Here is a 27,769-nt window from a genome sequence, read left to right as displayed (position 1 = left end):
GAGCCATCAGTTATCAGATATAAAGTGCATTTATTAGGAAGTAAGAGTAATAATATGCAGAGTTCATCCTTTGCAAATAATCTGCTAATAATAGGCCACAAATTGAATTGAGAGTTAAGTTACTATCCTCCATGAAGGAAAGAAAGGCTACAGGCTTGATATTCTTGAACTGGAAATTTTTATGCACATGTCTGACAATGATTGTCTCATTCTCAGTGAAGAGTTACCACTGTGAAATAAATATTTCTTTAATGGCATTAAACCACTGTTCATCACTGTGTGACATATTGTTATTCTTTCGCTGGAGGTCTTTACACACAGTTCTCAAACAATGTTTTCCTCCTCCTAATTGTTTTTATTGTATTCCATAGCTTTTATACCTATTATGATAATTCTGTTCATTTCAAGCACTTTAACACCATCAGCACAGGACAGTGCTCAAGTCTTTCGAGGCAGCATGTCCAAATAAAATCTTCCGTTTTCAAGCTGCATCAATTCAAATAAAATTCTCGAGCTTTCATTGGTCATCTCTGGAATCTTCATCAAGAGTAAAACCACTTAATGCCAGGGCTGGCAGGGTTTTCACTTACATAGCTGTGACTACGGCCTCTGACACCAATAAGAGGGCCAAAATGACGTGTGCACAGAAGCTGATTGGGCAGCTCATGGTAACTCACACCCTGCCCCAGGATCAAGCGAAGTCATGTGGCACGAAGGGCTGGCACCACATTTGGAACTGCCACTCCCACCCCACTACCAGTGTCAAACATTCATCATTACTTCCTTTCAACATCCGAAGCCCGTCCCCATGCCCTTCTAAGTGTGTACCCCTTGTCTGTGTTAAAATTGTTGCTATTCACTCTGATCTCTGATCTCTGCTCTCTGCTGCCTCTCTTATAATGCAATCCCAATACGTTGATACGCAAGCCAAGACTCTGTATTTTGTGTCTGTTTTCCAAGCAATGCTCAGCTATGGTGAACTTGTCAAGCTTCCTTTGTTCAATGTGTCGCTTGCGCTCAGTATAACATGGTTCAACTGTGTGAATTGTCTGACCTATATAGATGCTGCATCATTCACGAATGACACCATACACACCAGACACACAAAGAGCCAAGTCGTCTAACAGGGTGCAGCGTAGGTCTGATCTTGGGGAGGGCCAGAAAACTGGTCTCAGTCCATATGTCTGTAGCACATGTCCCAACTTGCTGTTCACTACCCCACAGGATGGCAGGAAAGCAACCAGCTTGGCCTCTTCTGTTGATTCACAAGGCGTTGTTCTTCAGTGGCACCTGAAAGGATTTCCAACGTCTCTCTCTCTATATAACCATTTTCTCTGAACACGTGCCTCAAATGGTTCAATTCAGACTATGGGTGGTCATCAGAGAACTTTTGCTCTGTGTATTAACTTGTGCACGACCACTTTCTTGTGTAAAGGGTGGTTAAAACCTATTGGTGTTCAAGTATCGATCAGTGTGCATTGGTTTCCTGTACAGTGAGTGACCGAGCCGGCCTCCTGCCATCTGCTAAACTGAAACAGCCAAGCATTGTAGCTTGCCATCCTTCTCCATCTCGATGGTAAATTTAATGTTGGGACGGACACAATTCATGTGATCTATGAACTGCTGCAGTGTATTTTCACCATGAACCCATATCAGGAAGGTGTCATCATTGTATCTCAGGAAGCAAGACAGAAGCAATGCCACTGAGTTCAGAGCCTGCTCCTCAAAGTGGTCCATGAAGAAATTCGCGACTGTGGGACAACATGTGACAAGCTAACTTGTGTGTTACAGTGACATGGGCTGAGACCAGTGTTCCAGCTCGCCAACAGGACATGAGATATGCTACACCCTGTGACATGGCTTTGCATGTGCCCAGTGTGTATGGTATCCCTTGCAAATGCAGCAGCATCTATATAGGTCACACAATTTGCACAGTTGAATAGTGTTGTACTGAGTATAAGCGACATACTAAACAAGGGAGCTTCGGTAGTCGACCATGGCTGAGTGTTGCTTGGAAAAAAGACAGAAAATAGTTTGAAAACACGAGTCTTGGTTCATGCATAAACATACTGGTATTCCATTATAAACAAGACAGGGAAGATTAGAATGAACAGCAGCAATTTTAACAGAGGCCAGAGGTACACACTTAGTAGGGCATAAAGGCAGGCTTTGGATGTCGAGAGGAAGCAACAATGAATGTTTGACACTTTTAGTGGGTCAGGAATAGTAGCTTCAAATGTGGTGCCAGCCCCTCACGCCACCTGATTTTACAGTCTTACGGTGGGCCGGAGCTGCCATAAGCTGCCCAATTAGCTTCTGTGCAAGAGTCATTTCAGTGGCAGAGGCCACAATCGTGGCTACAGAAGTGGAAAACTGTGCCAGCCCTGGTAGTGAGTGGGTTTACTCCTGACAATGATGGCAGAGATGGCCATTAAAAGCTTGAGAATTTTATTAAAATTTATGCAGTTTGAAAACCAAGACAATTTTACTTACAAATAGCAATTACAACTGCTGTTTCACTTTACAGCATTCCCTGTATATTTCAGTTATTACCCATCTTTACATTTTTGTTATTAGGCTTGGTCTCTTAACTATTTTCATTTACAATAATACTGTTTTGTTAATTCGTGCTGCTCTACACTATTCACTTCCCCATAGGTGACATACACCATGCTGTTTCCACATAGCAACAAAATCAGTCAACAAACCTGCCAGATGTCAATCCCAGTGGCTTGCTATATTCATGGTTTTAATGTTGGTTTTACAAGGCAACTTTTACTTGTTTGACTGTCATGCTGTAACATGTTTTATCTCTCCATGCAATGTGAATCTTTGTAAGTAGTACTTTTTTTCTGTTTTAATACTTATAGTGCTACTTAAGGTTTTTGACATTAATCTCCTATGATGATTAAAAAAAAGTATAGGTAACTAACTAATTCTGGCAAAGGTATACTTGGTACTGAAACCAGGTCAATGTAATAAAATTTGTGCAACTGCTTGACTGTTTTTATTCCTCATTAAAATTCTTAAACACAGCATTTTTTGTGATAAAATCACACTCTGTCCAAAATTCTATAGGGCACCTTCCTCTTGCATTTCTTTCCCTTGCCTTTTTTTCCTACTTTTTTTCCTTTCTCTTCTTTTTCCTACTATCAAAGTCCAGTCACCCATAACAAATTTTCATCTACCTTAACTACCTGAATGACTTTGTTTATCTCATCATACTTACTCTCATCAACTGTGGAACTAGCTATCACAAACTATTTTTGTGAGAACTGGATTTGAGTCTGTGATGGATATGACAGTGTGTTCGCTATGCTTCCCATAGTAGCTTACTGTGTTATTAGGCCTAATCCTGCATTATCCCTTTGTGGTTGTGTGCTAACAACACATTACTGACCTGACCAGAAGTCCTGTTCTTTCTGGCATTACTCTTCACTAATTCTCACTACATTCAACTTTGACCTATCCATTTCTCTTTTTACATTCTCTGATCTACCTATCCAATTTAAGGATCTAACATTCCACATACTGACCTGTTAAGCACCCTTTTTTTTCCTGACATCCCCCTGAATAGTCCCTGCCCACCAGACTATTTTGTTTCCAGAATATTTTATCCAAGAGGACATCATTATTAAGGCATGTAGTACAGCTCCACTCCCTCAGAGAAAAAGTAATAGCTGTAGTTCCCCCTTGATTTCAACTGTTCACAGGAACAGCATAGAAAGACCATGTTGACTAATGTTACAAGACCATGTCAGTCAGTCATCCAGACTGTTGTCCCTGCAACTACTGAGAAGTTGCTGCCCCTCTTCAGGATCCACGGATTGCCATACACACCCCTCCACTGAGGCTACACCTATGGTATACCCATCTGTACCATTGAGGTACACAAACCACACCATATGTGCATTTTACCTAGACTTTCACTAGCCCTTAGGTCTCAGGAACCATCTAATAATATGTAAACTGTAGCACATCATTATGGCATGATGACAGCTGGCACCAGATTTGCCAATGACAACCAATAAAATTAACAATTATTCCTAGCAATAGCATTTACTACCTCCTCCCCCCCCCCCCCCCCCCCATCACTGTCGTCTACTGCACAGTCTCTTTCAACTGCAGAAATAGGGAGGCAATAATTAGTCACTTTGGTGCATGCTGCCTACATTAGCAACTAAAGCATCTGCAGATTTTTCATATCACTGTGTGGTCACATACCCTGAAGCATTTTATTTATTGAAATAGGATCTAGAGGTAGTACACTGAAAGGTAGCAAACTTTTTTGATATTTAAGTTTTAAAAGAGAAGACATGTTAATATCTGAAGCAAAAATTAACTACAGATTTACCAGCTCATTGTAACTTATGAACATACCTTTGTCCACACAGGATAGTTATTTGTTGACAAAAATGACTGAGCTCTTTTCATTGCTTCCACTTTTTCATCCTTTGTACAACGTCGGCCAATCCAGACATATATTCCTGATGTCACTGTATCCAAAATAAAGCAGTCCTGGAAAAATTTAAACAGCTTTACTCAATGCAATTAGTGATTTTCATTACACAAATCAGTCATCCATGCATTTACTCATTAAAGGTAAGAACTTTCAAAAATTATCAATTCTAACCTTAAAGTATAATTTTTTAAAATATGAAAACAGTAAATTTTTATGTCTCAGATTTGCTCATTCGGATGGTGTAGCAGCTGACAAACAAAATAATTTAAACACTGCATTATTGAAAGTTATTTATTTTGATCACTACTTGATATCAGTAGTGTTCAATTAGTAAGTCTTACCTCTAAAATATATGCACTGTACATTGATAATCAGTATACTGAAGACATTTTTTTTTTTTTTTTTTCCTTAAGTAGTACAGTTACGTTTACAGTTACATGCATGAATAAGGCAGACCCCAATGCTTTGAGTGCTGTTATTCATAATGAAGTATGCTATTTCCACAAATTCAACATCAATACATGTTATTGGGTTTGCACAGTTCCATGTGTGTGCCCCCTACCCCCCATCCTGCCCGCCACCACTACCAAAACAATACGTTTACAATGTGAGTGGTGCTGCAAGCTATGAACATGCCTCCTGGCACAACATAGGATCACATGGTGCCTATCAGCTTTTTCAGACTAGGAGAAAAGGTAACAACAAAAGTAGCAGAGGACCACTTGATTGTTGTTCCTGATCAATGCTCGGATTTTGTGATCAAGCTGCTATTTATACAATGACTACTGTGAAAGACTTCATCTTTGCAGCGTTTACTGTGCGTGCTGGATTCTGAACTGCAGTTCATAGTCAACTACACATGGACTTAAGTTTCAAGTCTTTTTGCTTGTGTTCTGCATAACCAGTGTATTGTACTTAATAAACGAGCAATACATCACAACTCAACAAATTGTAAATGGTTAATAACAGGTTTCAATATATCCAGTCAACTGACACAAAACTAATTCTCTGACTCATTTCCCAGTAAGGAAGCTCCTGACACTAGTCTTGGCTAACACACTGTCAACACACCAACCAGTTGCATGGAAACTGCTTTTGAAAGAGTATTTTAATCTAATAAAATTACTGGAGAAAACTTTCCTACAATATTTTAATGTTCAATACTTACTATTTTGTAAACATTTAGTCTGTTTCCCAGAGAAGAAAAATTTTGTCTTCACCACTTGTTTCAAATTGTTTGGCAATACAGCAAAAGGGAAATAGCTCACATGCAAGAAAATTAGCTTTCTGTCTGCATAAAAAGTAAACTATGTTTTATTTGGAGGAACAGACTGAAAATTTTGTTTAGGCATTCATGATTAGTTCTCTTAATTGTTCTTTCCCAGAACTTACACATATGTTAGCGGAAAAGCAATTACTTTGGACAGAAAGAAAATTTTCTCTGCTGAGGATTCCAAAATTAGATACATTATATAAGTCACAACAGTAGTTGTAAGTGCTAATTATGTTGACACAGGAAACAGCAGAAATGTGTCCAATAATCCACATATTTTACATTACCAGTATGTGTCACAAGAAAGACTACTGAATATCCCTTGCAGTACTTCAAATAGGAGTGATACAAGTTTATTGGGGCAATAAGTATGATTTGGAGAAGTCTTCCTCTTTTCAGCAAAGAAATCAGCCTATAGCCCAACTCAAGTTAGTATCTACCCTTCATGACTAAAGAAGCAGAGATTAATTGAAGTGAATTTAATTTTATTTGCAAAAATCCACTTGAAGTTTCCTAAACATGCTGAAAGCTACAAGAAAATAATTTAGAATCATAAGAACAAAAGACACACACACACTATTTTTCCATGAAGATTTGTTGTTCTTACAGCATGTAACAGTGTTTTGTGGACAATACATCATATCTTTCTGTCATTACATCCCCACTTCATTTTCCATACATAAATGATAAGTAGCAATGACTGTCATCAAGTCTCTTTTCAGTTCCAGGTCCACCAATTTTCCCATCATGGCTATTTTGTTAGATGTAATCACGTGGGGGAGGAAGTAATATGTTGCTTAACTATCATTGAATCATGTACTTTTCTGAATTGTAACAGCAACACTTTCTGTGGCACACTATGTCTGTCTAACAGTATATGCCACTGGAACTGGTCAAGTATATTCTTGATGGTCTCATGCTGATTAAACCAACCCATGATGAAACACACAGCTCTTCTTTGCATCTTTTCTATCTCCTATATTAATCCTACATCAAAAGTGTCCTAAACTGTTCAGTATTAGTCACGAACTTATGTAACAAGGGTTTCGTAAGCTAGGTCCTTCATATGAAATTTCCATTTTCCTTCCCACTCTTCCACTGAACCAGTCTCTGGCATGTACCTTTCCTAAACTAGTTTTATGTTGGCAATCCAAATTCAGTCATCCTGGACAGTTATCACTTTATTGCTTTATTATTATGATTGTTTCCAATATTAATTTAAGTGCTGAAACAAAATAATAAGAATAAACCACATAGAGGAATATCAAATTGATCATGTGGCAACAGCCAGAAAATTGTCTCCAGAAATCATGACTGTGAGGGTATGCAAGGGTTTTCTAGAGTTTGATCATCACCTCTCACAGATCAAAATACATCTGATGCCAAACAAAGAAAGTTCTGACAATTTCAACTCCTACATATAGGCACACAATACATACAAGAACACAGAACAGTTCACAAAATCATTATAGACCAACACACAAACATGTAATTAACTACTTGAAACCAACCAACCATCACAAAAAATGAAACACAGAAGTGGACCTCAGACTGTGACAGAGCCCCATATCTGAGCATGGAAGACTTGGCATAGCCACAAAACTCCAGAGAATTGGTATACTTTTTTTTTAGAAATACAAAATCTGAATCAGACATATTAGAAAGGCATACCACTTCAAAAGATTAGACAAAATCAATAATAATTTCAAAAGAAATAACACATGAAATTTTAGAAGGACATTTAGGGCAGAACTAATGAAGTACAAGCCACCCAGTCTGTTTTAGTCACCCTGAACGAAAACAGGAGACGAATGAACAGGTCAGCTGTGATACCCTGAAGCAGTACTTCGAGAAACTGTTGAATTCAATCACTTGCAGATAGACCCCAATTTTACTTAACTGCACCTAATGAAAAATCTATTCAACCTACACAAGTGGTAATACAAAACATGATTTAACACCTCAAAAACAACACAGCACAGGGGAAGAATGTATAATCACAGAAATGCTCCAGACTGGAAAAATTCTTTGATTCACCAATTACATAAAAAGTGGGATAAGACAGATCCAAAAAACAATTACCAAGATACTACATTTCTATCAATTGCCTACAAAGGTCTCTCATTTGCCCTGCTTACCACATTGGAGCAATAGACAGAACATTTGATAGGTCAACATGAGGCATGCTTCTGACCAGGCCAATTGTGTGCCGAACAAATCTGCAACACCAATATACAAACTGCAAAGTTGTCACTTTCACAGGAGCCTACAATTATCAACCACATCATCTTATTTAATATACTTTATGAATATGGTGTGGATAATAAAACCACTATGTTAACTGATTGATTGACTGGTGTAGGGGAGGGAGGGAGGGGGGGGAGTCGTGGGACTTACTAGCAATGTCATCAGTTCCGCAATTCAAAAGTTACTTGCCAAAGAGAGAGGATCCACAAGTGGACAGATCCAATCAGTGAGGTCAAACTATAAAGTGAGGAAGTTAAAAAACACAGTAGAAGGCATAAAAGAGTAGGCCAAATCTACAGACTGTAAAAACAGAGGGATAAAATAGCAATCTTTGCACAGGGGAATGATGATGGGTTCCAGGGAAAACACTAACAGAGGCCGAACCACAACCACCCTTCCCCCACTCCACAAGTAAAGCAAAATCTTATATCTGAAAATAAAAACCTCTTTCACATAGGAAACTGAGGACCATTTGAACCATCCATGATTCGTCTGCTAATACTAAAGACAAGGAATCTGGAAGGCTATACTTTGTAAGAAGGGCCAAAAGAAGGAGGCATTCCACCAATATATGGGACATCATCAGTCTGGCTCCACAGTCACATTTGTATGTCCAGATTCGGATGTAAATTTTCTTAAGTACCAGTACTGTCTGTTATGGCATGCTCATCGGAAGCAATTTTTTGTTAGGAAGCATTGCATAGTCTTCCTAAAGCCTTTGACACACTTTGCTGTTAGCAGACTCTTGTATGAGCACTATTTTTTGCTGTTGTATGTGGCACATTTCCTTTGTGACTCAAGTTTTATTTTCGTTTTTTTTCCCCTCTGGTTCATGTTTTGTAGCCGCAGTATTATTCCGCAGAAGCGGGATACAGTAATATCCTTTGGAGTATTGATTCTTACCAGCCAAAATCACAAAAATTTAACTGAAAACTAAAACAATAATAGACTCCCAGAATTCTAAAAAATTCCCGCGTTTTTCCCGGTTTTCTCCCGGATGAAAAAATTCCCGGGTTTTCCCAGATCTCCCGGTTGTCCCGGGTCGTAGACACCCTGATTATATTTGTAGAGGGGGAATCAATGCTCCTAAGAGGATAGCGTCAACGGGACTAGTGCGAAAGGCACCGTTAGCTAGGTGCACCCCATAATGATGATCAGGGTTAAGTAGTTTCAGAGTGCAAGGAGCTCCCAAGCTATAAACCTGACAACCATAATCTCGTCTGGACAAACCCAAAGCACAGTAAAGATCGGTAAGAGTAGCATGGTCTACACCCCAATATGTGTGGGCCAGCTGATGGAGAGCATTAAGCTTCCACATGCAGGAAGTCTTCAGGTGGTGAATATGAGGCAGCCACATCAGCTTTTTGTCAAAAATACAGCCCACGAAATGGGACCGCACTACAACATTTAGGTGATAGTTGCCTAAACAAAGTTCTGGCTCGGGGTGTACTGTGGGTCATCAGCAAAAAAGCATAATCCATGTTTTGGGGGGAGAAAAGTGAAAGCCATGGGAGAGGGGCCACACCAACAACCGTCGGATGGTGCCTTGGTGCTGGCATTCGGCAGATGCTACAGAGCGGGAGCTGCAATGGATGCAAAAACTTATCTACATACAATTCCAGGGCAACCAGAGGCCCAACAGAGGTTATGAGACCATTGATGGCCCATTTACAGAAATGTAAAATTGTCCACTTAATAAAAAAAACTATCCACTGACAATGACATCAATGTATCAAGTCACAACTCATACAAATACCTAGGTGTACCAATTTGTGGTAGTATGAAATGAAATGATCACTAACACTTTATCACAGGTAAGGCAGGTAGCAGGTAGGAGACACTGGTTCACTGGCAAAATACATCTACATCTACATGACTACTCTGCAATTCACATTTATGTGCTTGGCAGAGGGTTCTTCGAACCACAATCATACTATTTCTCTACCATTCCATTTCCTAACAGCGCGCGGGGAAAACGGACACATAAACCTTTCTGTTCGAGCTCTGATTTCTCGTATTTTATTTTGATGATCATTCCTACCTATGTAGGTTGGGCTCAACAAAATATTTTCGCATTCGGAAGAGAAAGTTGGTGACTGAAATTTCGTAAAAAGATCTCGTCACGACGAAAAATGTCTTTGCTGTAATGACTTCCATCCCAATTCGCGTATCATATCTGCCACACTCTCTCCCCCATTATGTGATAATACAAAACGAGCTGCCATTTTTTGCACCCTTTCAATGTCCTCCGTCAATCCCACCTGGTAAGGATCCCACACCGCGCAGCAATATTCCAACAGAGGACAAACGAGTATAGTGCAAGCTGTCTCTTTAGTAGACTTGTTGCATCTTCTAAGTGTCCTGCCAATGAAATGCAACCTTTGGCTCACCTTCCCCACAATATTATCTATGTGGTCTTCCCAACTGAAGTTGTTCGTAATTTTAACACCCAGGTCCAACTGAAGTTGTTCATAATTTTAACACCCAGGTACTTAGTTGAATTGACAGCCTTGAGAATTGTACTATTTATCGAGTAATGGAATTCCAACGGATTTCTTTTGGAACTCATGTGGATCACCTCACACTTTTCATTGTTTAGCGTCAACTGCCACCTGCCACACCATACAGCAACCTTTCCTACATCGCTTTGCAACTGACACTGGTCTTCGGATGACCTTACTAGACGGTAAATTACAGCATCATCTGCGAACAACCTAAGAACTGCTCAGATTGTCACCCAGGTCATTTATATAGATGAGGAACAGCAGAGGTCCCAGGACGCTTCCCTGGAGAACACCTGATATCACTTCAGTTTTACTCGATGATTTGCCGTCTATTACTACGAACTGCGACCTTCCCGACAGGAAATCACGAATCCAGTCGCACAACTAAGACGATACCCCATAGGCCCGCAGCTTGATTAGAAGTCGCTTGTGAGGAACGGTGTCAAAAGCTTTCCAGAAATCTAGAAATACGGAATCAACTTGAGATCCCCTGTCGATAGCGGCCATTATTTTGTGCGAATAAAGAGCTAGCTGCGTTGCACAAGAGCGTTGTTTTCTAAAACCATGCTGATTATGTATCAATAGATCATTTCCTTCGAGGTGATTCATAATGTTTGAATACAGTATATGCTCCAAAACCCTACTGAAAACCGACGTCAATGATATAGATCTGTAGTTAGATGGATTACTCCTACTACCCTTCTTAAACATTGTTGCGACCTGCGCAATTTTCCAATCTGTAGGTACAGATCTATGGGTGAGCGAGCGGTTGTATGTAAGTGCTAAGTAGGGAGCTATTGTATCAGTGTAATCTGAAAGGAACCTAATTGGTATACAATATGGACCGGAAGACTTGCTTCGCAACCCCTAAGGTATCTACTTCTAAGAAACTCATGCTAGCAGCTGTTCGTGTTTCAAATTCTGGAATATTCCATTCGTCTTCCCTGGTGAAGGAATTTCGGAAAACTGCATTCAATAACTCCGCTTTAGCAGCACAGTCGTCGGTAACAGTACCATCAGCACTGCGCAGCGAAGGTATTGACTGCGTCTTGCCGCTTGTATACTTTACATACGACCAGAATTTCTTGGGATTTTCTAGCAAATTTCGAGACAATGTTTCGTTGTGGAACCTATTAAAGGCATCTCGCATTGAAGTCCATGCCAAATTTTGCGCGTCTGTAAATTTTAGCCAATCTTCAGTATTTCGCGTTCTTCTGAACTTCACATGCTTTTTCCATTGCCTCTGCAGCAGCATTCGGACCTGTTTTGTGCACCACGGGGGATCCGTTCCATCTCTTACCAATTTATGAGGTATGAATCTCTCAATTGCTGTTGCTACTATACCTTTGAATTTGAGCCACATCTCGTCTACATTTGCATAGTCAGTTTGGAAGGAATGGAGATTGTCTCTTAGGAAGGCTTCTAGTGACACTTTATCCGCTTTTTTAAATAAAATTATTTTGCGTTTGTTTCTGGTGGATTTAGAAGAAACAGTACTGAGCCTAGCTACAACGACCTTGTGATCACTAATCCCTGTATCAGTCATGATGCTCTCTATCATCTCTGGATTGTTTGTGGCTAAGAGGTCAAGTATGTTTTTGCAACCATTTACAATTTGTGTGGGTTTGTAGACTAACTGCTCGAAATAATTTTTGGAGAAAGCATTTAGGACAATCTCGGAAGATGTTTTCTGCCTACCACCGGTTTTGAACAAGTATTTTTGCAAAACATATCGAGGGAAGGTTGAAGTCCCCACCAACTATAACCGTATGAGTGGGGTATTTATTTGTTACGAGACTCAAATTTTCTCTGAACTGTTCCGCAACTATATCATCGGAGTCTGGGGATCAGTAGAAGGAGCCAATTATTAACTTAGTTCAGCTGTTAAGTATAACCTCCACCCATACCAATTTGCACGGAGTATCTACTTCTACTTCACTACAAGATAAACCACTACTGACAGACACAAACACTCCACCTCCAAGTCTGCCTAATCTGTCTTTCCTGAACACCATCTGAGACTTTGTAAATATTTCTGCAGAACTTATTTCAGGCTTTAGACAGCTTTCTGTACCTATAACGATTTCAGCTTCTGTGCTTTCTATTAGCGCTTGAAGCTCAGGGACTTTCCCAGCACAACTACAACAATTTACTACTACAATTCCGACTGTTCCTTAATCCAAGCACGTCCTGTATTTGCCATGCACCCTTTGAGATTGCAGCCCACCCCGTACTTTCCCGAGGCCTTCTAACCTAAAAAACCGCCCAGTCCACGTCACACAGCCTCCGCTACCCGTGTAGCCGCCAGCCAAGTGTAGTGAACTCCTGACCTATTCAATGGAACCCGAAATCCCACCACCCTAAAGGTCCGCAGTAGGTTCTGTCGATGATGCTGCAGATGGTGAGCTCTGCCTTCATCTCTTAAGCAAGACCGGCAGCCTTCACCAAATCAGATAGCCGCTGGAATCCAGAGAGAATTTCCTCAGATCCAAAGCAACACACGTCATTAGTGCCGACATGTGCCACCACCTGCAGCTGGCTGCACCCTGTGCTCTTCATGGCATCCGGAAGGACCCTTCCCACATCAGGAATGACTCCTCCCGGAATGCACACAGAGTGCACACTGGATTTCTTCCTCTCCTTAGCCGCCATATCCCTAAGGGGCCCCACTACGCACCTAACATTGGAGCTCCCAACTACCAATAAGCCCACCCTCTGCGATTGCCCGGACCTTGAAGGCTGAGAATGATCCTCTGAAACAGGGCAGGCAGCTGCATCTGGCTCAGCCAGAGACAGTGCCTAAAACCTGTTTGTCAGACGCACTGGGGAGGCTTTCTGATCAGCCTCCGGGGATGTCTGTCGCTGCCTGCCATGCCTTGGAACGACCTCCCAATCCACAGGCGAGGGCTTAGCCCCACTTCAGGCAGCAACCGGGGCAACCACAGTGGCAGACCGGTCTGGGGACAGATGGGACAAGTTTGACATCCCCGTGATACCCAAGTCCGGCTCCCCACAGTGGTGCCCATGCAAAATGCAATCCTCCTACTATGGAGACTTAACAAATCACTTGTGTATTCTGTCTTAGAATATAGCTCAAGTGTGAGTAATAAGTATGCAAAGGAATAACAAAGGATATTTAACATGAACGAAGCAGGGCAGCACAAATGGTCACAGGTTTGACTCGAGAATGTCACAGAAATGCTGAAAAAGCTGACTTTGTACACACTTTAAATTATAAGCCAATTATCCCATGAATGCCTCTTAAAAAAGTTCAAGAACCAGTATAACTGAAGAATCTAGAGATATACTTTAGCCTCCTATATTCTGCTACCAAAGGGAGCACAAAAACAAGACTGAACTGATTACAGTGCACACATAGGCAGATAAGCCTTTGTTCTTCTCATACTTCATACACAATTTGATTACGAAGACAACCTACCTTATGTGTGGCACAATCCCTTTCATAATGGTTTGGAGAGTATGTATGTATATGTAGAGGTGTTTCATTCTAACGGATAAACTGGAATATTCCTGTGTGATTTTCTTGCATGAAAAAGTGTAGGATCTTGCACAGCTCTCTTATTTTTTTACAGTTCCGCTGCCCAGTGCTGAACAAAAGCAAATTTAACAGCATATAGCTTACCAATGTTCTAACCATTTTAAAAACTGTGTCAGCGATTTTGTGAGCCACTTTGTTACTGTGGTGTTACTGGACACATTGTGAACATCGGTCTGTCCTTTTACACCAGATATATAGTAGTATTCAAAGCAATGCGTAGAAGCTAGTTGCCTGCACCAAGAAAGTCAGTCAATTTACACTGCAAGAAAGATAACTAGTTTTTTCCTTTTGATTACCTTGCATAGGGTAAAACAATAGAACAGCATGAAATCTGTATACAAGAGGTCTACACTGCAAATCATCTTCCATAAGGACAAAGCATGTGCATACAAATATGTTTTGGCAGTGTGGGAAGGGGGGAGAAAAAAAAAACAAGTGTTTAAGTAGAAATTAATGGTACTGCCAGTCTCAAAGATTCGGCAACCTCTGGCTTCTACCAGCTCACACATCTAAGGAAATCTGGAGTAGTGAAACACTGTATGTTAAATGTTTAAGTTACATCAGTAGTAGAAGGGTGTTTTGCAGACCTTTAGGCTTCACACTTTAATTATATCTATTGATTGGAAAAATGTTTAAGAAAGTGCACTGGCCTAAAAGAGCACAAAGCCCATTAGAATATTACAATTAATACATTATACATAGCTGATTTGGACAAGCAGTTTAATATCTCTCATATCCTGCATTAGTATATGCCACCTAAAACAGTTAATTTTTTGAAGTATCTACATGCATACCACAACCAAGCATTACTATATCAAATGCCCAAAAATTATGGTGTTTTGGAATCTCATACCTGGCCTCCAAATTCCTGTGGTAATGAAAAAATAATAAATACCATCAGTTCATGCAAACTCCAGCTCTAAACTAAAAAATTAACAGTTCATAAATCACTCAAAACTCACTCAAAACTCTACACAAACAAAAATCATGTTATGGAATAAAGTTCTTTTTATATCTGCAACATTCTGCAGCACACTCCACACTTCATTTCAAGCATTAAATAAAAAATAAAAAGCATCATATAAACTTACATTTGATTGCAGCATGTCTTGATGAAGTGGTTTCTCTCCAACTTTTTCAACCACCATCTCACCCCCTGCGTCACTAACCCTATATAGAGTCACAACTGCCTGCAAACAGATTTTCTCAAGTAGTACATATTTTACTGGACTGTTAATTGAAGAGTTACAAACTATAGAAAGTTATGCAAAATTAGCTAAGTCCACAGAAGAAAACTAAGTACCTCCTGGGTTTTCTCAAAGTTTACATCATCCCCACCTTCATCTTCATCTGGTACTTCAGTTGGAGATCCAGAACCCAATTCTTCAAAAAATTTTATCACTTCAACGTCATTACTGTACTCATCTGAAAAAAGAAAGGGTCATTCCATCACACAATATTTCAATACATCACCTCACAGAGTCAAAGCTAAATGATAAAATACATGAAATTCTATCACCACAATATGTAGTATACTTACCAATAACAATAACTTTAGCCCTTCCAGCATGATCTTGATCCCTGATTTGGTTTGCTGCACTAATTGCCTTCAGTTTTTCAGTTCTTTTGCTAGTGGCACCCATATAAACATATATGGTTTTCCCTGCATCCAGTATAAAACAGTCACCTTTGTTCATTGAAGAAATGTTGACATCAACCTAGAAAGATTACTTTGTCACTAAAAAAATAATCCTCAGTATATACTATGACTTTAAAATCTCTTAATTTGTTGAGAATCAAATTGTTGGAAACCATACAAATACATGGTTCATGCTAGCCTTGCTTCTTATGTAATCCCAAATAGCACTATTAGAAAATTAATTTCCTTACAACTAATAATCTGAACTGTCATTGTAATTATGGAAAGTATAATAAGTTTTTTCTGAAAGAGAATAAATGTTTGAAATTTAAATATTCATAACTACTTATTATTTGCCCATCGGCCACTTACCATTTCATTCTGATCACAGGGGATATGTTGCCTACATCATTTACGTATCCTCCTGAATTTGATAAGTACTGTGCTAAACATTAATGTCCCCCCTCCCTCAGTCAATTACTTTTAACACAAATACATGCTGAGAATTAAAATAAAGTTCTATTTCTATTGAACCACAGCTGGTCCATGCCAAAATACATTTTGTCTCTGCTGCAAATGAGAAACTTTTCTTCCCAGCCCTACCAAGACTTTACTGACTATGAAGTGTGTCATCACAATTTCTAAGCAACTAGAAAAAAAAAACAGTACTGGAATTTTGTTTTATATGCATTCTTTTATGCTCATCTTCATGTGATGTCTTCCATTTTTTTTTTTCAAGGACCTACATTACTCACAAAGTTAAAAAGAACATATGTTAGTTATTACAACTCCATAAAGAACTCTGTGAAAATACACGTACAAAATAATCCGAAGTAGCATTTTGGCCATGAAAAACGCATTAATAACTATTTCTGGTGTAAATGTGGATATTCCTTACTTCATCACTGAGTCACAGCAAAACAGAAGAGTGGACACTGTTCACTTCAATGAGAAAGCAAGTGCTACAGTGAAATTTTGTATTTACCACAATATAACTTACTAATCTCTAAGTAACTACTGCCTTAAAAATTATGATGTCTTATTTTATGCCACAGAGTAGCTTTTGGTAATCAAAATGCTGAATTAATCACCTGTCTCACTCTGATGTTTCGTTTGCCTTTAACTTGGAAGAGCCTCTTCTCCACAGCATCAGGATCCACATGGTGGAAGCCACTTGCCACCCCTCCAGGGAGATACCTCACACCTTTAAACAACAGTTTACTTTCAGATGTAATGCAGCAGCAGATATCTTACATACACACAAAATTTGTGACCAAATAGGTTTGGGGATAGTGTGCGGTACATGCTAGGAGATTTTATTTGTGAATGGATAATTTCATTCTAATAATTTGGTAGCTGTCACAGCTGTACTGTAAGACACAAAATTACTTGCTGTACACATTTTACAGAGGATTTTGATACCATTTTTAATCTGTTCAAAGAAGAAATCGGCTGTAGCATATGAGCTTGGTAGATGTGCTACCAATAATGTTAAGTTTGAGCTATTTCTGGCCAACTACACTGCAGTTTCCCCCAATGTACTAGTTCCAGTTTTGAAGCTGTAACCTACCAAAACACAAAATAATAATTCATCGATATACGTAGAAGTATATCCACAATGAAAGCTGTTTATCTCACATTTCTGATGAACCTCAAGGAAAGTTATTTCACTGACTAAACATATTTAGGTTACTAACCATGACAGGAATATCACCTCAGATAGACAAATAGCTGTAACCACATATTATGAAGAAAAACAATCATATCATCAGTTGGATGTCAACATTAATATGGAATATTGTAATTTTGAGACTATAATTTGCTAGGTAACTTGAAGAGGTCAACAGAAGGAAAACAAAAATTGTTTTAGTATATGGAACCAAAATTTTTTAGTTTTTATGCTTGCATTGAATAGATAAACATCAATAAAAGAATCTTTCAGTGGTTGCATATTACTTTTGCATGAAATACCTATATTACAAGTGGTACTTATAAAAATGACAGATTCAGAGACTACATAACAGGGCAGAGATCTATCAATATAAGAATGTTACTAATGGTTGTGAATTGTGTGCACAGGAACAATGACATGGAACACTCTCTCTCACACACACACTCATTCATGTTTGTATTCAGTCTATTTTCTCTCATTTCTGTGGCATACATTACTGATCTGATGAAAAATGAAAAAATAACTGTACATGAAACTTCTGAATGATCAGCACAATCAGCACACATTGATTTCAAGATTGGGACACAGCACGAAAGTGCCAGCATTTGTGTCTATTCATATCTCAAAATCAGTTCACATAACTACAAATGCAACATTCTGTTCTATGAATAGGAGAGTTGAACTATCTACTCTGTGTATCATGTATTATTCTACAAAATGGATGTTGATGTGGTGCTGATATAATTTCAAACATAATTCTAGAAAGTTGTTCTGACTTAATACATGATGTCCTTAGTGATATATGTTATGCATCACTGGCACAGGAATTTTTTTTCAGACATGTTAAAATATGTGATTGTTAAACCTCTTCATAAGAAAAGGTTCAGACTTAACCATTTGACTACCATGACTACCAATTTTATTCCAGAAATGTTAATGCATGGTTATTTTAATTGATGTCTTAGAAATAACAATATGAAAAGAATGTTTTCTGCCATTTCGTTTCCCAAGGAGTTCGGTGGGGAGGGGGGAGCACCTCCAGGGTTTCAGAAAACTGCACAAAAACTATAAGACATACTGAAAACAGACACCTATCGGTGGACAGAGCATCTCTCCAAATTTGCAACTCGCACTAAAAGTGCTCAATATAGGCTTCATTTGTGATGTGGCAACCATCAATTTGTGCCTGCAAGTGATTTGACACATTGTGTCCAGAAGGGTACAAAGGCAGCCTGCTTCGTGAATCTGGTACCTGTGTTACGTATCTGCAGATGTGAACTAATTCGATATGACAATATAAAGACTAGGGTTAATAATGAAACTTGATAACAGCATAATCTACAGGTACTACCTCTTATTATAAGAATTCCGCTAACCATTAGCAGTCTTCCATTTACCACTGGGGCATGGAAACATAGGAGTAAAATGCAGCAGTTCTCTGATAGCCTATCACAGGACACACATGCTGATGATAGTCAAAGGATTAAACAACTATCATCCAATTTTCTTATTGGCATGCTTTTCCAGAATACCTGAGACAGTAGTGAGCTTTATAGGTGTCACACACTTGAGTGCAAACAATCACATATCATAACACAATTTGGATCCCAGGGCTGATAATGCTGTTAGTGCATTCACTCATCAAATATTACATGCCTTAAATAATAAAATACCACCAGTTGATATTCCTTGTGATCTTTCCAAAGTGTTACTGTAAATCATGTTATTCTCTTAGAAAAACTCAAGTTTTGTGGAGTTGATGGCTTTATGCACAGCTGGTCGAAATAGTATTTAATGAACAGAATGCAAAATGTTGTACTGAATAATTCAAACTATATCAGAAGGGTAGAAAATTTTAGTGACTGGGGAGAAATCAGAAAGGGAATCCCATGGGGTTAAATTTTAGATCTACTCTTATTTATTATATATGTGAATTACCTCCCATTTAACAATTAACAAACAGAATTGGTACTTTTTGCAGACAATACTGTGTTAAAAAAAATCCCATTAGAGAGGAAGCAACAGAAGACATATTTTTCAAAGAACTATAAAATGGTTATCAGAAACTGATGGACTCTAGCTAAATTTTGAAAAAACCACACTATATTCAATTCTATACAACAAATAGAGTCTGAACAATCAACCTCCTGCTATATTTTGCCTGCTTCCACTCAATAACATCTCATGGCATAATTTTCTGGGGTAGCTCATCACTTAAAAAATACTGGTCGCACAAAAGTGAGCAGTAAAAATAATGGCTGAAATTGGCTAGCAACATGATTACCGCACTTTGACCGCAGATTCAGGACAGTGTAGGTACTTAGTATTTATTATCAAAGGTGTCGTGCTATAACCATGGTAACAAGTAACACAAAAAGGACCTTATGTGCGGTTGTTGCAAGGTGCTGTCGGCCCACACTTTGTACTGATGGGCGATAATGCTCAACCTCATAGGACACAGGTGATCAATGTTTTCTTGGAAACTGAAGGTTCTGCACACATGGCATGGCCTGCTCACTCTCAATTTTAATTTCATGGAGCATGTCTGGGATGCACTAGGCAGACGGGTTGCATAACATCAGCATCTACCAACCACTCCCCAAGACTTGCGAGCTGCTCTGCATGAACAATGAGCGTTGTTGCCTCAACGTGAGACTGATGACATTCGCAGCATGCCACATCATCATCAGGCCTCTATTGCTGCCACAGGTGGTCACAGCCCACATTGAATACATTAACCAGTTGTTGGAATGTGTGTGCAAATTCATTAAGTTGGAAAAAGTGTAGAAAATTTTTGTCTACCATTCTACATGTTGCAGCAGTTTATGTTTGTATTCTTTACACTGTTTCTACTTTACTATCACTTGCTTACGCTGTTTTGTGGCAAAATAAATGCAACTTTGCAAAATTTACATTAGTTGATTTAATGTCGGACACCAGTGTACACAGTCATCAGTTTCAGGCTGCTCGTCTGACGCATTGACAGATGAATGCTGCAGCTATTATAGCTTTTGTACAATTTACTTTCTATCCGAGTCCTAAACTCAAACAGGGAAATAGCCTTTACTATTCCAAATATTCTTTAAACTGGTGATCTTTTTTTCTTGTGGGCACGTTATAGATTCACTTAGTTGCCATTTCTTCACAAAGTACAGGCATCAACAAATACCTGCAACACTGATAGCCACTGGCTCCCAGAAGCATGGCTTCTGGAATTTCTCCTGTTTCCAACTAAGCACGTACACATGAATTTCCCAAAATACTGCTGTCATAGGCAGATCCTGGCCATCTAGCTACAATATTTAAACATCACAGCTTAGTGTCTGAGATCACTCAACCACCTGAGACAATTTTTAAACATCTCAGCATTCTTGCCACCAGGCAATCCGATGAGGATACGAGCGTGGTTAATACCACCTAAAATGCCAGGAAAATACACTATTTGATTTTAAAAAATCATGCTCGGTGTCCCTAAAGTCACTTTCACCCATTGGAATTTTGATAAATTCCTTTTTCAATGAGGCAACACAGGCCGATACCTGATGGACAGCTCTGCAAGCTGTTGCTATGTCTACTTTAAACAGATCACCAACCACTAATTCAAAGGTCCTTGTGGTGTAAAATCTGAAGGTTAAGGGCAACATGCACATTGCAGCCAGTGGGTTGTCTCTTTTAGTTGATTTCATCAGATGGTTTATAAGCTTTAGTTCCAACTGCTCTAAAGGACTCTTCTAAAACCTCTGCTTAAATGTCTGGTTATGTAACTCCAAGTGAGGGTTCACCCTTCCACGGACTGAGGAGGTTGCTGGATTTCATCTCTGTCTTCCTCGGTGGACACATTTGAATACTCTGATACCTCTAAAGTAATCTAAAGGAAATAATGTAATTCACATCCATAGAATTGTTGCACACACAATTTTGCCTATCACTGGTCCAGAATCCTCAGAAAACATTGAGGATGGTATGGTTTCAGTGGTGTGGTATGGAATGTCATGGCATGATAATACTGTTATAATTATCTTTATAATCAGTGAAGTGGAAAAAAAGAAACAAATGAAGGGGGAGGGGGAGGGGGGGTGTGGGGAATAAAATAAAATCCGAGAATTGACGCGAGTGAATTTCTCCACTGCTACCAGCAACACAACCTCTCACTCAAGATTGTGGACAGATTATAATGAGGTTAATGTATTTCCAAATACTTGCTTATGTTGTATTTATTAACGCACATGGAACTGTCCTAGCAGTTTAAGGACATGCTTGGTAGTTAAAAATTTAATAATAATTTCATAATTACTGCTACTGAAGCCAAAAGAGATCATATATAAGAGATGTTTGGCTGCTTTCAAAATTCCCATGCTTAACTGTTCACTGCAAATATTTAGAATTTTTGTTTCTTACTCTGTTGCAAAGAGTGTATAAAATGCCTTCGAACTAATCACACAAACTATGAGTCATCTCCCAAGAGGTGTTACGAGATTAATAAGTATGTACACATGGTAGCTGGTAGTTCCCTTAACCTCACCTTCCAGATTGGAGAAGTATTCTGACCATCAGCAGTGTGGTTTGGCACAGTCAAATATTCACTTACCATTTTTTGGTGTTAATAATTTTATTATTATTTCAATTGATATCTGCTAATAACAAAAGTGATGAATCTTAATCCCACTACACTGTAAACTGACAATTAGAGATGAACCTGATTTTGAACATCATATTTTTGCCAGTCAAATATGATCCAACTTCACAGCAATATGTTCTGGGGTTAAAATTTATACAATGCAGATTTCCAGGTTAAGCTTGATCTGAGGTTACTTTCTGCCTTAACTTAAGGTTAAATGCTTTTATACAATCAACCCATAAGACCTAGTGAAATTCCTCAAATAATCTATTACAGTTAAGAGCAACAGTGATGTCCATATTTACAACACCAGAGGGGAAAAAAATGACATTACCTATTACTGAAGGTGCCAGTGGCTCAGAAAGGAGTCCAACATACAGAAACAACAATTTTTGATCATTTGCCCAATACCATAAAATTTATGACAGATAGCAAATTAGTTTTTAAAATTGTTTCTCTTGGACAGGTGCTCCTATTCCATTGATGAATTTTTACTTAAAATTTGTTAGCCAGAAAAAACCTTTGTTCTTAAGTGTAGTTGCATGAGTAGGACTAAAAAGATTGTGTTCATTAATGTGAACACTAATCATGTACACACATCCTATAAACTGACCCATCATTTCAATGGCAGAATTCTTCAAATGATCAGTGGAATACATTAGAACTAAATAAAACCATCTAACCAACCTTAACCAGAACTAACTTCACCTGTTCAAGTTCACTTGTGAATGTAGTAACAAGCTTCAAAGTATCTGGTGAACTGATAGAGTAGTTGAATTTTTCTCTAACATAAAATATATATTTTATTTGCAAAGATTTATGCTTCCATTGTGTGGGCTCAGCCAATGTTTTAGAATGCCCTAGTTCCTTAGGGACTCTACATTTGTTTGAAAATAACTTTCACATCCATGTTTCGTACAACATAAACAAAAAACTGTGTATTTGTTTCAGTAATTGAAATGTTAATCTATGTTACATTAAATGGGGTGAAATACATACTGAAATACCACAATACATGAGGAAGTGAATCAGACTTTGATCAAATACAAGGTGTGTTCTAAAATTATTGGGCAATGCATAATTTTGTGTTTTGTGTTAGTCTGATTTGTCCACTTTTTGTTGTTACTGTGTTTGTAAACAATCTGAGATATCTGTCCAGTCTTGGCCATATCTGATATTTATTGTCAGCTGTTAAAAGGATTAAAGGCACTTCGTATCAGCAATTGCTTATTTAGTATACAAATGGATCAGACATTATATTTTAAATTTCCCTAAAATAATGAATTTAAATGCAGTAAAGTTATGCAGATGTTAAATATTATTCCTGGTGAGTCTGCTGTGAGTAAAGCAGATGTTTACATGAGCTATACACACTTCAAAGGAGGCCATGAAGAAGAAGACGAGTGACCTGAATAGCTCACCATATCAGTATCATGAAGGAAGTGAAAAAAGAATATGAATGACTGCTTAATCAGAATCAGAAGTTGCTGATGATCCTGGCATATCAATTTACTCATACCATGAAATATTTTGGATATGAACTGTGTGACAGCAAAATTTGCTCCTAACTTGGATTCAGAAAAAAAGCAGCAGGAAATGCAAGTTGCTCTTGAGACCCTAGATGTCAACAATGATTCGAGCTACAGAAATCTACTGTAACAGGTGATGAAACACGGGTTTATGGATATGAATGAAGCTCAATGGTCCCAGTACAGCAAACAATGAATTGCCAGCCTACTCTTGTACAAAGCAGCTTTTCAGTGACAGGAGCTGCATCTCTGAAGAAAACAATAGTTTACAAACATCTACAACAACTGAAGACACTAAACAGTGAACAGGATTTCCAAATATCAGCCACAGAATTCCTATCACTCAAAAGAACAGATCCGTTTTAACAAAACTCGAACAATCAATTTGTTTCAAAATGCATTTTTCAACAGATTCTGGTACTTTAATACAATTTTCACATAATGGCTAAAAGAAAATATTACAAAATTTAAATTTGAAGTTGTAAAAATGCACCTCACAAGGCCTGACATCTCCATTTTTCAACATTCCACAAAAGTTTACTCATCCTTCTTTTATACTGCATGGTTCGAACTTTGATCATTAAATTTGAAAGTTAAATTTAATAGCCTTTACTGTTGCATGTGTGTATTGTCAGGCAATCCCACACCACCTTACACTGCAAACCAACTGTTTGCTAAGCATTTGTTGAACGACAATGCATATTGTCCTGCTCAACTCTCATTTTCAGCCACTGTTTAACTACAAGATTAATAGCTGTTGTACACACTGTTTTAGTATCATTACTACGACATTAGAAGCTACAGAATATTCTTATACATTTCAGAAGATGGAGCGTGCAAGATAAACCAGAGTGAGACGTGCACGACTGCGCCTTGAAATGAAGATCTCAACATAGACTGTAACCATATTGTAGCAACAAAGGAAACAACATGTGTTTAAACATCTTATTTATTTTAGAGACACCCTGTCTATGAATAAAACAAAAACTGAACACTGATTTCTTACTACGACTAGCGTAGACACATTAGACTTCTGCTCACTAATAAATATGCAAGAGCTGCAAATAGTTTTAATCGACATTGGGCATCCCAAATCAGAGTTAATGAGTCTGCGATGATTTCTGGCTTGTGCTAAACTTTTGAGGGCCAAGAATCCATGTAATTTTTGAACTTTTATCAGTTCTTTGCTTGTAACTCTAAAATGATACATCCTACAAAAAAATTCCAAGACATCAAAATGAAAGAGCATACAATTTCTCGTAAAATTACATAATTGGTTCAGCCATTTAGCTATAATTTATACTACAATATAACCAATTTTTATCAGTTTGAAATATTTCAAGTTTGTGATCATGATGATATGATGTAAGTTGCTATAATAATTAATAAATATTGTGTGAGCCAACACAGAGGTAAATCACCAATGTTCAGCTTTCCCTCCAGTGATGGTAGTTTTATGAGCCCAAACTGGTAGAGCAATAAAGTCATGTTGGTACAGCTGGTGGTTTGCAATGCATTATTTCAACTACTTAACAGCTGTAGATTGTTGCTTCAAGAAAAGTTTTTACTAGTTTGGAATAAAAGTGAGTTGTGCTCACATTGCAACACCTGTGACTTGAAAACAGCTACTCCAAATGAAAAGTTTGTGCGGTTGCAGAGCACAAATTTCTGCATAAAAAGAGCTCCTAGATTTTAATATTCACTCACAAACATACAAATAAAAATGTGGAAGCATTTGTAGTGCTAACGAAGAAACATGCATGAAAACATGAGTATGCCTAGTTTTGTAAAAGTTTGTAATTTCTAACTTTTTCCTTGTCAAGGAGATTAGTCAAACTTCAACTATTCCCTTGTCAATCCCTATTTATATGGATCACCAGTATTATATTTTTGTAATTTTTTGAATCAGTGATATTGAGCACAACTAAAAAATACTTCTCTTGTAAAATTCTATGAACGGAATTTGTTGAGGAGGAGGAGGAAGAGGAGATTAGTGTTAACGTCCCGTCAACAATTAAGTCATTAGAGATGGAGCACAAGTTTGGATTAGAGAGGAATGAGGAAGGAAATTAGCCATGGCCCTTCAAAGGAACCATCCCAACATTTGCCGTAAGTGATTTAGGGAAAGCATGGAAAACTCAGACTAGGACAGTTGGATGTAAGTTTGAACCCTTATCCTGAACGTGTGTGTTGAGTTTTGTTAAAATGTTCCTCAATTGCTTTATGCCTACACACATCTCCTGGTGGAGATAATAAATCTCTCCAACACATGGAAACAAATTAACTGAAACTGTAAAAATCCTTATCTGTGGTAATTTAAATATAGACCATGGAAAACACAATAAAGAAAAAAAAACAGGGTTCAGAAATCTTGAGTTTCTTCTAACTCAGCAAATGCAATACTTTACTCCACATGACAAACTTGTTACACAAAATCCACACTAGATCATATAACAACTTGAATCAACAAAAAGGAGAAATAGTAAAGACTAGACTTTGAAACTTTTATGGCTAAAATATTTTTCCATGCAGGAAGTAATAAGACTTACAAACTGAAAATCACATATCAGAGCAGGAACCTGAGATATTTTGAAGTAATCTAAAAACAGACACGAGTGTAAATTTATGGCACTGGAAATATATCTGGGAAATCCAATCTCCTTATATAAGTAGTGTTCAAATGGTAAGGTATGAAACATTGTAACAACCAAACTGGTTGAAATTTGTATACTCCACCTTAGGACAACATAGTAAGGGATGTATGCAATGGAAGCATGTGTCATCACCTCCCCCCAGAAAATTAAAAGCAGCACCCTAAGCAGGCAACTTGATGCTCACCATCTGTTTCAATGTCAAAGGTCTGATACTGAATTTCTTGGGCACAGAAGAACAATAAATGGTCATGTGTACAGTGAGACACACTGTAAACTATCCAAACACATCAAGAGCAAACAGCCTGAGCTGCTCATGAAGGGAGTGATTCTGCTTCACAATAACACTCATACACACATCTCCAAGGTCACACAAACTGTAATGGCCAAGTTGTAGTGGGAGCAGCTTGAGTATCCACCCTACAGTTAGGACATATCATCCTGTGGCTTCCATATATTTGGTCCACTAAAGAAGTATCTCAAAGGGAAGTGTTTCAACTCTTATGATAAACTGAAGGACACAGTGGAGAATTGGCTCCTCTCACAGTCACAGGAATTCTGGGAACAGAGAATCCTTCAGCTTAAGGGACAGTGGTTGGTTGTGCTCAGGCCTCTAGTGATTACTTTCAAGTAAGTACTTCAATTACGTCCACACTGTCATTTCCTTTTCTTTTGAACTCCCCCTCATACACACTGTTGGCGCAACTAGGTGTCTGCCGTCTGAATAACTACAATTGTGCATTTGAGATACTCGTCCAGTTGTATGAAATGGAACTCCAGTGTACCACGAACAAACATACATTTATTCACCAGTAAACACAAGGTACTTAATAACACTTGACACTAGTAGTGCTAGAGAAGAGAGTGACAAGAACTGTATCGCTGGCAAGGAACTATTGTCCTATGAAACATTAGCTGACTATTTTGTTCACTACATCAGCCCACTTGAGGGAAGCAGTGCCATTAAAATACCCTGCTGGGAAGTGCACTCAAAATCCAAAGTGTGTTCTACATTCATGTAGTGACTACTTTCAATGTATATGGTTGAGGCTGGTTCTGTGATGCGTGCATTGGCGATACTTTTGGTAACAAGCTGGTTTCACTCTGTCAATCAAGACTGTGGTATGATTGTCCAGTTTCTCCCAGCGTATTTCTTGCTCAAACAGTCCACAGGTGTACCGCCGGTTCATAGTGTCCAACAGGCACAATATTTCAGCGATCAGACATGTTGCCATCTTCAGGTGGACTAACAAACTGAGCTCCTGAGGGCAGGCAGCCGCATTAAATCTCTTCCCCTCATGAGGTATTCTCTACGTGGTCCGCACCTGCGTGTCAGCAGTCACTGAGATGCTGGCATCAGCATCTGTGGTGGCGCAGACTGTGGAGAGAACGCCTCGTGAGGGGAGGGGATTTAATACGGCCACCCACCCTTAGGAGCACAGTTTGTCAGTGCATGTGAGGATGGCAACATGTCTGATCGCCAAAATATTGTGCCCGTTTGACACTACGGACCAGCAGTACACTCGTGGACTGTTTGAGCAAGAAATATGTCGGCAGAAACCGAAAAATCACATCACATACCTCTACGGGGAGGAGATGTATCGCAGCATGAAGA

The 27,769-nt window shown here is 38.6% G+C and overlaps 1 protein-coding gene across 2 annotated transcripts in view; it reads right to left on the bottom strand.

Annotated features, from left to right (window-relative positions):
• The window catches only part of LOC126299130 (gelsolin, cytoplasmic), a 260,550-nt gene that overhangs the window by 30,224 nt on the left and 202,557 nt on the right, over positions 1-27,769 (bottom strand). Inside the window, exons 5-10 of one of the 2 annotated variants that reach the window (XM_049990875.1) lie at positions 16,776-16,888; positions 15,586-15,763; positions 15,349-15,470; positions 15,137-15,235; positions 14,899-14,913; positions 4,381-4,518 (exon numbers count right to left, since the gene is read on the bottom strand). In XM_049990875.1, coding sequence (XP_049846832.1) covers positions 4,381-4,518; positions 14,899-14,913; positions 15,137-15,235; positions 15,349-15,470; positions 15,586-15,763; positions 16,776-16,888 — 665 coding nt within the window. The remainder of the gene's footprint in view (positions 1-4,380; positions 4,519-14,898; positions 14,914-15,136; positions 15,236-15,348; positions 15,471-15,585; positions 15,764-16,775; positions 16,889-27,769) is intronic. The other variant, XM_049990876.1, reaches the window with a different exon arrangement.

This window comes from Schistocerca gregaria, chromosome X, assembly GCF_023897955.1.
Source record: "Schistocerca gregaria isolate iqSchGreg1 chromosome X, iqSchGreg1.2, whole genome shotgun sequence".
NCBI classification, from domain to species: domain Eukaryota; kingdom Metazoa; phylum Arthropoda; class Insecta; order Orthoptera; family Acrididae; genus Schistocerca; species Schistocerca gregaria.
This window is presented reverse-complemented; position numbering and strand designations above follow the sequence as displayed.